This window comes from Protopterus annectens, chromosome 12.part0, assembly GCF_019279795.1.
Source record: "Protopterus annectens isolate FY-2018-M chromosome 12.part0, PAN1.0, whole genome shotgun sequence".
Taxonomy (NCBI): domain Eukaryota; kingdom Metazoa; phylum Chordata; order Ceratodontiformes; family Protopteridae; genus Protopterus; species Protopterus annectens.
The window spans coordinates 1,305,046,514-1,305,060,024 of NC_056746.1; the positions used below are offsets into that span (position 1 = coordinate 1,305,046,514).

At 36.9% G+C, this 13,511-nt stretch overlaps 1 protein-coding gene across 1 annotated transcript in view; it reads right to left on the bottom strand.

Moving 5' to 3' along the window:
* EFCAB8 (EF-hand calcium binding domain 8) overlaps positions 1 to 13,511 on the bottom strand; it is a 3,728,836-nt gene that overhangs the window by 1,317,694 nt on the left and 2,397,631 nt on the right. The window contains exon 24 of the mRNA XM_044089017.1: positions 11,238 to 11,498. Coding sequence (XP_043944952.1) covers positions 11,238 to 11,498 — 261 coding nt within the window. The remainder of the gene's footprint in view (positions 1 to 11,237; positions 11,499 to 13,511) is intronic.

Genomic DNA, 13,511 nt, shown 5'->3' on the forward strand with positions numbered 1-13,511 from the left:
TGTCAGAGATTTGGGATGCATGGCTAGGCTTAAAAAGGCCCTTGTGGTTGTTAGCCTAGTAAACATCTATGAACCTATTATGCACAGATCAGAAATGCCATACATATGGATAACTGGGTGGGTCATTTAGCCTTTAATTCAGATTTCTAAATATCAGTGTTTCTCGACAGCCAACGGATCTGATCACCTCTTATGAACCTGTTTGCTCCTTGATGCCCACTACAATGCTCCTTGATGCCCGGTAAAAGCAGGTGGTAACTAGAAAAAAAAATTAATAAGTTTGCAAGAACAAGAAAGAACTATGACTGTTCATGCTTTTCATAATTTTCTCTTGTTTTCAAAGCCATTTTGTTTAAAAATTGTGACAGGGCTTAAACAAAGGACATTACTATATAAATATATATATATATATATATATATATATATATATATATATATATATATATATATATACAGATCTACTGTATAAAAAGGGGAATATTTTCTTTCAATTCTTCATATAGTATGAGAAATAGACGTTTATACCCCCAGCAGGTATAGATCACAATATTAAATTAATTGTTTTTTTTCCCAGCCTTTCTTTTGTTGTCACAGTGTAAAACCTAGATACATTAGTCTTATATACATGTTTGCACTAAAAACTAGCTGAGTGGATGAAGTCTGAAAATTTAATATCTCTGTGAGTTTCACTGCAATGCAAAGTATTGCATTGTAGAGGCCGGTGATACACTTTTCGGGCGGTGGGGTCTTCCCCTTTTTTTCACTGTGGTAAAATCGGAGTGTGCAGGGGGTTGCCCAGTGCAAAAAAAAATTGTGTTTTTAAAGTTTTTTTTTTTGGGGCTCACTGTTTTCGGTATGTAATTTATGATGAACAGTGAGCCAAAAAATATTCTTCATAATCATGTAGGAAAACCACACATTACAATTTACAAAAAGTATTTTCTTACTTTAATATCATTAGCATACACAACAAATCACTGATAAATGTCCCCAACTTCACATTTAAAATACCATTGACTGCATACTCTCCAGCAATGTTTTACAACATGAAATTTATATCAAATATTAATAAGAACTCAAACTGTTTTACTTACACTTTCTTCTTTATTTCTCCTCAGTAGCCTTCTAAGCATTAATGATAAAATTAGGTTTTTGTATTTAGAGCTGTCCCACCACCAGCATAACACACTCAATAAATGTCCAGTCTTTTTCACCAACTTCTTCTTGCAGAATCACTGCATATATGTAGAAATAATGGGTCTATATTACCATGTTGACAGGCCTTTACGTCGACACATGTACACCAAAATACCTATATGTCGAATGGCCACAAAAGCGATTTTTTTCCCCAGGGAAAAAAAACCCTGGGCCAACAAAAAACAAACAAACCGACAGACACAATGAAGTGGGAGGCTTTGACCCCCCCCCCACACACACACACACTTAAATATATCAATTCCAAGATCACACTACAGTGGAGGAAATGGCAAATTCCCGACAATAGCCAGACAATTTTTTTTCCCTGTTTTGTGGCCATTCGACATTTAGGTATTTCGGTGTACATGTGTTGACATACGGGCGTTTGATGAACAGCCCTGTCGGCATGGTAATATAGACCCGAAATAATAGGTATAGTATTAAAAAAGAAGTTATGTACTTACCACAACATTCCATGTTTGTAGCCCATCTCACTTACATTCTTGCTGGATGGGTTCGGAGCCCATTCTTGGCTCCGACTCAGCCAATACTAAAGCTTGAGAGCTTTTACTGGCTCAAGGCTATTCCCTATCCTATGGTGCCTCACGGTAATTCCCCAAATCTTGTTTGCAAGAAAGTAACTACATATATAATAGTAATTATGCTATCAATAACTATGTACATACAAACAAAGGTGCTTTGATATAATACCTATGCCAGGTGGACAGACAACTAGAACAAGGTCAGACAGCATAATGGATAGTCCACCAGTTCCTCCAGGAAACAGAAAGGGCAAAGGAGGGTGGGACGCAAGAATGTAGGTGAGATGGACTACAAACATGGAATGTTATGGTAAGTACATAACTTCTTTATGCTATGTAGTCCTACCTTGCCATAATTCTTACTGGATGGGACAGCATCCCTAGCATCTTTATCCTGGGTGGCTCAAGCAGAGAGACTCTTCAGCATACAGTGGACCCAAAGGATGACCTGTCCCGGGAGGCCAAATCCAATTTGTTATGAGTGACAAAGGTATGAGGTCTTGCCCAAGTAGCTGCTGCACAAATGGTATCAATTGGGAGTTTTGATTTAAAGGCATATGAAGTTGATACTGTCCTAGCTGAATGGCCTTTTACTTTAGCAGGTAGTTGTTTCCCAGCATTTTTGTAAGCAAATGAGATGTAATCTGAAAGCCATTTAGACAGAGTGACTTTGGAGACAGGCAAGCCTTTGTTTTGGTCTGAAAAAGAAACAATTGATCCGATTTCCTAAAATCTTTAGTCCTGTGCAGGTAAAATCGGAGAATTCTGTGGACATCTAATTGGTGTAGTCTGTATTCTGATTTACTGCTGTAATTTGGGAAGAATACTGGTTATTCAATAGTTGTGTTTAGATTATGTTCTGAACATACCTTAGGAAGAAAGGAAGGATTAGTTCTTAGGGAGACTCTATCTTTGTGGAAAATAATATAAGGAGGTTGAATGGTCAGGGCTTGCAATTCTGAAACCCTCCTAGCAGATGTTATAGCAACTAAGAACAATGTCTTCCAAGACAACAATTTCAAGTCAGATGAAGAAGACAGTTCAAAAGATGGAGAAATCAATGAGGTCAGAACTAAGTTCAAGTCCCAGGGCTCCGGAGGCTGCTTGATTGGAGGTCTGAGAAAGAGGACTCCTTTCAAAAAGGTTTTGCATAAAGAGTGGGACATAACTGGATTTCCCATATTCCCAAAATGATAATTAGAGATGGCAGCTAACTGAACTCTAATGGTAGCAGCTGCAGCCCCTTCTTGACAAATAGATACAAGGAAGGACAAGCTAGACTCTATGGGAGCTGAGCAGGAATCTATGCCTTGTTAGCAGCATAAATGCCTTACTGCAGGTAGTTCTTGGGGAGACCACGTGGCTAACTAGCATATGCCTCTCCACCAGCAAGCCTCATTAGCATCTGGCACAGATGTGGACCAAGGCTGGCCTTTGATCAACTGATGCCCTAGGCAAAAGGGCTCCACAGCACCACTCCACACACACACACACACACACACACACACACACACACACACACACACACACCCTCACTCACACACACACCACCCGGTGCTCCCATCCTGGTCTATCTACACCATCCATATTACTTTTTTCTTTCTTTTTCTCAAACTTTGTCTTACACTTCAGTTTTCCTGTACTTAATCAACACATTTTAACTAGGCAAGAGTGCTCTAGTTATCTATGTATGAAACAACCACATTCAGCTGGTGTTCTAAATGCTCTGATGTGCATTCTACTTTTTTAAAGCAATTTTTTCATCCAATGATGGCCTGGAAGAAATTATGATTAAGGGGAAGAAATTCAGTCTTGTTCTTCAACCATGGTTTCCCAGAATCATTTTATCACACTCTAACTGACCAAAACTATACTGTGATAAATAAATTAAGCTGGAGGTCTAGAGGTCTCTAGGCACCCAGAAAACTCGAAATTATAAATGCTCCAGTGTGTGTTTTACTGCTTTTTTTCCCCTACCTTTTGATTCAATGACGGCAGAAACAAAAAGTAATTAAATTGTACTTTTTTTATTTAAGGAGGAAATGATTTCTATCCAAAGATTAATGCTCAGAGTTAACCAAACAGCAGTGCACAATAAACACAGAAGATAAATGCATGTGGTAATACATAAATCTTATCTCAAAATAGTATTTACTCCCCAACACCAGCTAGTCACTTTTTGTGTACCCCCATCTGGTGTTAAATTGGGATGAAAATTAGGGACAAATGGCCAAAATCATATATTTGAAGTTGCTGCTGATATATTGTCCCCACAGTACTGCACAACTTAAAAAATGTGCACAGAACTGAAAAAATCAAGCAAGTGATCCAGCACCAAATGCATCTTTACAAATATATAAACCCTTTACTGAAACACTCCAACAATACTTAGACTGAGCAAATTATAAAAGGTCATTTAGTTTCATCCAAAAAGCCCCCCACCCCCAACAGGCAGCTGCAGCCAGTTCTGTATACAATTCAGACATCTGGTTGTGACAGAAGAGGATGGACATGTAATGTAGTTCACACAAACAGATGTCATACATTAAAAGTATTCCAAGTTGTTTCATGTTTCACATTAGTCTTGCAAAGTCAGAATAATGAGCAAGCAACAGCAGGCAGCCCTAACAATTATTGGTATTTTATCTGTGTATGTCAGATATCCAGTTCAGCAGTCTATCACACAAATACACACTAGTCCTGAAAGCCAGATACTGACTATTTAAACTGAAGAACAAGAGATCAGTTTCTTTCAATTGACAGCTCCAAACCTCACTCAGCAATTATAGCTACTTCCGTATGCACTGATGGCCATGTACTTTATTCCAGCTCTGTCAACTTCCTTGCAAAGAGTAGCTACACATTATGTTATTCTAAGTTGCTTTACAGAAATCATGTTATCTTTGCAAATACACACTAGTCCTGCAAAACTAGATAATGACTGCATAAAATGAGAAAACAAGAGGGTAAGTTACATTCGGTATACAGCCCCTCATCTGCGATTATAGATAAAAATCATAGTCATTGACTGAGTTTGACAAAACCTACTTTAAACACCCCAAAAGATGTAGAGTAGCAAGCCCCATCTTTGCCCTCCAATTGGTCAGTCAGTCACAATTTTCATTACCTTTGTAATAAAGACAGGTGGAATAACATCCATTGTGGGGGGGGGGGGCTGCTGTAACCCCTGATCCTCCCACCACAGGACCATAATGCTTTAAACAAATGCATTAGTAACACTTGATGTATACATGGCAGGGGTGCTGTGGGGGGAAGCAGTCCCCTTGCTACATATGGGCATTCCTTTCTCACCATCAGTCATTCAAGGCCACTCCCAAACCTGTGAAAAAATGGTGTACAATGTTTAAAGTAAGTTATGCCTTGCATTTCAGCTTTGTTCCATGAAAACACTAGCCACACATTAAAGTATCACAAGTTGCTTCACATAAATGACAGTAATCCTACAAATGCACAACAGTCCAGCAAAGCTAGACAATGAATCTTTAAATCAAGTAAACAAGAGGGCCAGTTATTTTCTAAAGACAGCTCCCACCTCCAACCGGTAGTTATAATTAAACATGACATCCGTGGACCGTATTTCAGTTTTGTTCCATGGAAACAGTAGCTACACATTGAAGTACTCCTTGTTCTCCTTACACAAAGCACAGTAATTCTGTAAATTCAGAATAATGAGGAAAAAGCAGCCATTAACCATATCTCTTCAAAAGACAGGACATCATTTTATGTTGAAAACAGATTTTGCATTGACAAACATTTTCTGGATAGAAGCACAGAACTGAATGTTTAGCATTTTTGAGTGACTGCAATCCTCATTGGTTTACCAGGATAAAAACTATAGAAGGGATGTGCCTCTTAACCTGCACAATGTCAAAACTAATTGGAGGGAAGCAACATTAGGGCCAGATTTTAAATATTGTTATTATAAACTTAGAAAATTGCTAGAACATGTTTTGCATTAGCAAGCATTTTCTAAAGGACATGGAGTCTGAAAGTGAAATGGCTGTGGTAAAATAGATATATTCTGTAAAATCAGGGACAGCTGAGGACTAACCAGCCCCCCAGATATCCAAAAGATCTGGTTGTCTGCTGGTAACAATTAAAAAAAATGAATATATATACATACATACATACATATATGTAATATATATATATATATATATATACATATATATATATATATATATATATATATATATATATATATATATATATATATATATATATATATATATATATATATATATACTTACCCCACACCATTGCCAATCTACTCTTTGTGCCAGACTTTCACTTTTGAATTATTTGCCTCTGTCCCACCTATGACCTACTCAATTCATTCTCTCTGGAAGTCATGGGCAATAGGAGCAGGAGGCCTACAAACAGAAAGGCAAAAACTGCAAGACTTCCTCCCTTGGGTGCCTCTTTTACTGCTCTAGTAGGGGCGAGTATTTATTTATTTTTTGTAGTAAATAAACTATTTCTTTACTATAAAAAAAAAAAAAGGAAAGAAATACCGGAAAAATGGCCGTGTTACAGTGGCATCCTAACTGGCCACCTAGTTGGCGCATGCCTAAGGCCGGCTATGCTGTGAAGACAGCCCACTGTGGTGATGCATGTCTTTGTCTTGCAGTACAGTGGTGTGCTGTTTCTGAATATAAACAAGTTACAGGAAGGTGTACATCTTCTGCACACCTCACATTAAGTTTTCTGAATTTGGGCCTTTGTGCCTTCAGAAAATGCTTGCTAAAGAATTTTGTTTTAGTATAGACTGTTGAGCTATAGTGTGATTATTATTTAGCTAAGTAAAATGGATAGCATGAAGTCTATGAGTCTAATATTTGCTATGAATGCTTTATTAATTTACCTTTTTTTCACAGGCATGCAGGTGTGAAATGCACCGTGCTGGGCTACAACCGTAAGCCTGGTACTTAGTGCAAATGAATAAGGGTATTAGCTGTTAATGAGCTGCTTCCTGTAGTGCAACATTTAATTCCCTCAGCCTATATTTATCTAGTGTGAGATTAACAAGTCACTTCTCAAAATAGTGCACCTGGGCTGCCACCAGTAAGCTATCCCAAGCTGTTAGCATACGCATCATACATTTGTCTTTTGAATTCCTTCACTCTTCATATACCTGCTAATTAGTGCTTCAATATATGTTATTTGATAATGATCTGTTGAAATGTAATGGATTGCTAGATGTGTTTTCAATAAATGTGAGTTTAAAAAGAAGGAAAGTTTACTGTTGCTCATGGTGTCTGTTTTCAATGACAGGGTGTTTTATTTTGCTCGTCAAATGACTGCCAGTGTTTTTGCTGTAAACCTTTTAAAAAACTTTAAATTAAATCCAAATCTCCATGAATATTATAAAAGAAAAGAAGAAAAGACTTTGCACACTGATAGGTTTGAACAGAGCTTTATGGTAAATGGGGAGAGACAGCAAAGTAATTGGATATCGATATGGCTGCATAGGGAGGCCTGTCCATTACCTTGTCTAGGACCCTCTTTGACCATGATCCAGCTTTGTTTTTATTGTTCAGAAAGTGCATGAATACTTTTTGCCTCATACTTATACTCTTTCTTTTTGCTTGTTTGTTTGTTTTTTCTATATTTTAAACTCAGTGAAAGGGAAACTAATGAGTACTATTAGGTTAAGTGACTTGCTCAAAGCCACACAACAGGTAAAATAATAAAATATTGTGTCCTTGACTACCTTAGACTACAGGAAACAGCTTACTAAAAGTTTAGAGCCTTTATCCTCTGCACTAACTATCCGACATTCAATCAATTCTTCAATTTCTGATAAATCACTGAAGGTTTAAAATCACCAATGTTTGTGGTGAGTCAGCAATGCCAGTTATTACAGTTTCAAAGTTTTTGTTGTTCAAATGTTCAGAATATGCATGTTGATGCAAACCCTGTTGTACTATTAACTTTTTAAAGTGAATTACAGTGATTTGCCTTTTATTGTCTCCATTTTTGCAGAGTATCCCTGACTGTGTCTCATATTTAAGCCCTGCTCCTTGTAACGTCTTTTTTTCCTGATAAATCACTGAGGATTACTTAATTAGTACGGTCAGTCATTACAGATTAATTGTTTTTATCATTCAAAGAGTACAAGTGCATCTAACACTTATTGTTCTGTTAACATTTTAAGTGATTTGGAGTTGTCTGACACTCGTGTGACAAACTTCTTCCTATAAACAAAGGTACAGAGTTCGAATAATTTCACCTCCATGTGCCTAATGTGTGCCTTTGAGCAAGGCACTTAACTAGACAGTGTCTCTGGAGCACCACTGGAAAAAGGGGCACTTAATCCACTGGGTTGATATGATTAACAAATGCATAAAATAATATTTAAAATTGTCTATTTTTGTCCCCTCATTATTTTTGTTTTTTTCCACAATTCTACAGCAAAGAAACTGAGAGCTTTTTGGTCTGTTCCTTGTTAAATGTGTGACATTCTAGAAAATTGTTAGACTGCAATCATGAAATAATGACAGGCATATGAGTTCCACATTTGTATCCTTCAGAAAACGCTTGCTAATGCAAAGCTTGTTATTCTAACAACTTTCTAAGCATATGAGAAAATATTTAAGATCTGTTTCTAATTTTGTGCCTCTATTTTTGATCCTTGTGCTAAGAAATTGAGAGGACATAAGGGGATTTGCAACGTATGGTTCTGACAGCAGCTAACCAAGATATATTTTTTGGCCGTCATTTATGAATTTTTTCATTCACTTGATCATGTAATATATGAGGTGTACAGTCATGTAAGTGTCTCTAGCCAATGGATGTGTGCATATGTGTGTGTGTGTGTGTGTGTGTGTGTGTGTGTGTGTGTGTGTGTGTGTGTATGTGTGTGTGTGTGTGTGTGTGTGTGTGTGTGTGTGCATCTGCATGCATGCATAAGCAGAGGGTATAATTCTTAATTGTCTCTGATTCTTTCTCTTATATATGTGGGCTATACCTCATAAAATGTGTGGCTTTCTAGTAAAGTGTTGTGGACAGCAGCCACTAAATAATAACAAACATTTAAGTTTCAGACTTTATACCCTTCAGAAAATGCTTGCTAATGCAAAAACTGCTATGCTTGCAACTTTCAAATTACATAAGACCAATTTTGTTCTAAATTTTGGATGCTTAACTCTGATTCATCAGCTAAAAGGTTGGGCGGGCATGAGGCTTACAGTTGGTTACACTATCTGTTTTGCAAAGCAGTGAGCTGAAATATATGTCTGCATCACTAATTATGCTTTTTTTCATCTGACTGTAATAAACATTTATGTATGCAGTAATGTAAGGGACTGTAACTAAAGATCACATTTGTGAGCTTGTGTGTTTGTGTGTGTGCGTGCACATGTATTGGTTAGAGATTTAGTGGGTAAAATTAAGTGATAATAACTGAGATGAAGAGAAAGGTTAAAGTTGTTTGTCATTAAGAATTTTTAACTAGAGATACTAAGAGAGAATATGAGAACGATTTGCTTATTTTTTGTGTGTGGGAGGCTGGATTTTGCCACTTACTCTCAAGTGTCTTATGCTTGAAGAGTTAGGTGCATGATAAAATACAATATACTTCAAATGCTGCACATCATTTTGCCTTATAAATAATGTGGAGGGAAAACATTACATTGTAACATAGTGACTGTTCCAGCAAGTAAAGACAGACTAGGTGCCAAAGAACTTTTTATACGCATAAAGTCCACATTTAACCATGGTGTGAGCTTCCTTCCTTGATTTTATTTCAAATTTTTGCCTTGTCCTCATAACATTTTTAATTTGCTGGCAAATCACTTTTGATTACAATCAGTCAGCAATGCTAATCATCAGACTTTTATACTTCTTATTGTTTAAAAAAATGCATGTTGATGCAAAGCCTGCTGTTCGAAAAACCTTTTAAGTAAATTAGAGTTGTTGTTGTTGTGTCATTCGGCTTTTCCCGGTTAGGGGTTGCCACAGTGGAACTCCGGTCCGCTAATGATTGGCAGTAGATTTTTACGTGCCGAGTTGCCGGCCCTGACGCACAACCTTCAAAGAAGGTATGCCCATTCACGCATGTCTCCACACAGAAGATGCTCTAGCTGAAAATTGAACAGGACAACGTCTTACTGTGAGGCGACAACGCTACCGCAGCACCACCACCGCAGTTTTTAAGTAAATTAGAGTAATATTTAAAAATTTCGTCTCCCCCATGATTTTTGGCTTTATCCTGATTTCCTGACAAAATAAGGTGAGAGGTACGGTGCTACCCTCAAAATGCTCACATCTAAATTATTTCTATTGGTGTTGTTACATCAAACCAGAAATAGAGTACTGGGCAGTTCATGCTGCCACATTTGCATGGTGCGTTATTTTGTCTTTCTCAGTGCCGCTCTTCCTGAAGGGGGGTGAAAAACAAACATCATATGGTTGCCACTGTATTTCAGTTATTTTATTATATCTTTGTATTCTGACTATTTTAGTGTCAGAATCATTTGTTGTTACTATATCCCAATGGACATGCTGTAGTAAAGTGATCTCGATGGATTTTTTCACCAAACCCTATTCACGCCTCCTTTATATGTGTCATGCTAAACATAATAAAATCAGTTTTTTTACTTCAATGTAAATAAGATGGCAATAGTGTCAGTCACAGACATTTTGAATAACTTCTGGAACCATTTTCATTTTCACTTGTTTGCTTGAATTACTCTGATTTATGTTCTCAGAGAATCTCTTACCTCTCCACAGTAATTGTAAATGCACAACAAAATAAACTAGCTGAAATGCATATTTTAAGTCTTGCATTTTTTTAGTTCAAGTGTTGACCCTCTCCCATATTCTTCCTGAGGTGCCAAAACTATCATTGTAATCCAGGAGCTGATAACGGACTACTCTTGTTTCTACTTCAAAGAACTTTTAATTGACATTTAAAATATTTTTTCTATCCACCAGTATCTGCAGTGGGAAGATGTGTTTTATCTCGAATGTTGGCAAAATGTGCCATATTTGTTTAAAAGTATTTTATAACTTCCATCAGGTCATCCATATCTTCACAATGCAGTAAAGAACAAAATAAGTCTGACTTTCGGTTCCTGAATTTGGGTTACATTTTTTGTGTTTTTACTGAGGCACAAATGCCTTTGTGCATGACATTTTCCCACCTCTATAGTATTGGTTGCTACACCAGTGACTCGTTACACTGTAGAGTACTAGCACTTCATCCAAAGCTTAATTCTTGAGCATGACAAATTAGTAATTTTTTTCTCTGTGTTGTGAATATTCCCAACATTTGTAAAATTATGGCATTCACTTTTTTGTAGGGAAATGGCCTTATATTTTACCTTATATTTTAACAGTGGATTTTGGGAGGGTGAATAAGGCTTCTATTTTCTCCACTGCATAATTATCATGCAAAAACTAATCAGATTTTATGCTTATTGTTTTCCATTATACAATTTTTATTCATCTAGAATTTCAGCACTACAATTTTACCTGCTTAGTTTGACCTTTTCTTCTTTTATCTCCATCAGCTCTTCTTAGGACAGGTGGTGCTGATGCTACATCCCTACACTTGATGGAGTATGCCAAACACTTTTCTGTAGATGAAGAATTTTCAGTAAATGGCTTAAGTTTTGCAACTGCCCATGATTCCTTCTCCACCAGGTTTTCTCCAGCATAATTCTCCTTAGCTGTCATCTCATTATCCATTTCTTCTTTTTCTGTGCTATTTTTTACTACCTTTTCATCAAAAACCTTTTTACAAAAAGAAATAGCAATATCAGTACTTAAATACTTGATTTATAAATATTATGAAAACAAGCTGACAAAAAATAAATCAACATTCTCATTTACAAATATAAATGTACACATGTGTGTGTGTGTGTATATATATATATATATATATATATATATATATATATATATATATATATATATCAACATGCCAAAAGAGACACATGGTCAGTGAAAGGGTACCAGGCTTAACTGTGAGTCATTTGTGACTGGCACTCTAATATGCAATCATAAATATGTGATATGATTTATGTTTAAAGACCAAGACTGAGACATCATGGAGAAATCAACTTTTCAGAGATACAGCCATCTTGAAGTTAGTATATCTAAGCAAAAGGGTGTCGGAGAAGCAGACCTGTATATTGTGGGGTGTGGGGGGAAGTTCCTTCTTCCTCGAAGAAGCTGTTCTAAAATTTAACAGCATCTTCTTTAACATTCTTAATTCCTTGGCCCTCGTCAGGAAAATTAGGGTTAAATCCAACTTTGCACTTTTGATAAGTGAAGACACTCTCTCCCTCATGCACAGGAGGGACTGTGCTTGGAAAACCTGGCATGAACACAAAACACTTTCCAAACTCCAGCAGTTCACTTCATAATTTAACAAAAAAAAAATGACATTATTCCACAGGAAAAAAAAAACATTTTAACTCCAAGAAATTCTGGAACACAATCAACAAGCTCTTACACCCAGGGAACCCCCTGTATCACATCCCTCCCCTAACAGCTCTGCCCTACAGCCTGCCACTCTTCTTAACAGTTTCTTCATAGATGCCATTCAGAAATTAACTAAGAAAGATGCAAATACCTAATCGGATACCCCCAAACCTCCCACACAACTTCCTTTTCTGTTAAACCTATACCCACTTCTTATATCAGATCACTCCTTGGTAAGCTTAAAACCTATTCCCCTTCTGCCAATAAACTGTCACCTCTCTACCTTAAATTAGCAACTTCTTCCATTGCTCATCCCATCTCCATACTAATCAATAGGTCAATCCAGGAAAATATAGTCCCTCATATCTGGAAGAAATTCCACATTATTCCCCTACATAGAGGAGGAAACTCCACCAACTCCTCTAATTTCTGGCCTATTGTTATTCTAGCTCCCCTTTCTAAGATTCTTGAAAAGTGCATTCATAAACAGCTATTTACATATCTTATTCAAGAAAATCTCCTCACCCCTACACAACACGATTTTCGATGTCATCACAACACAGCCACCACACTAATATCTTTTACACATACTATCTCTACACCTCTTGACAATAACAAATTAGTCTCATGCATATTCCTCGACCTCTTTAAAACCTGCTGCACTGTCTCCCACAACCTTCTTCTCTCCAAACTTGCTTACCTTAATCTTTCCAACTCTACTGTCTTCTGGTTCTCTAGTTACCTCTCAAACAGACTACAATCTGTTAAATGGCTCTCTGCAACTTCCCCATTCCTCTCTGTTCAAATTGTGGTTCCCCAAGGCTCCATCCTGGGGTCCCTTTTATTCAACATCTTTACTAACAATCTCTACCAATCTTGTCCACACTCCTGACTAAAACAATATGCTAATGACTCTACTATTATTTCAGCTTCTGACAATCTACCTCACCTACTCACCCTCAGCCAAGAATCTCTGCACTCTGTTGAAAAATGGCTCACAGCCAACCGACTTCTACTCAACCATAATAAAACAAAACTCCTCTTCCTCCCTAAGTTTCTCCAACACCTCAAATCCACCTTCACAGTTTGTTCACTAAACAACACTATTATCAAGGTTGAACTCCACACTAAACTACCTTTTTTTAAGCTGCAAAAACTGAACTTACCGCCTGTCATTAAAACACAGTAAAAAGCACTTTATATACTTACCACAGCACCCAAAAGTAAAATAACACAACTTTTACCACAGAAAAACATTTTTTTTTAAATTAGTTTTAACATTTTTTTCTACTATAAAAGTACAAACATAACACTCCCATT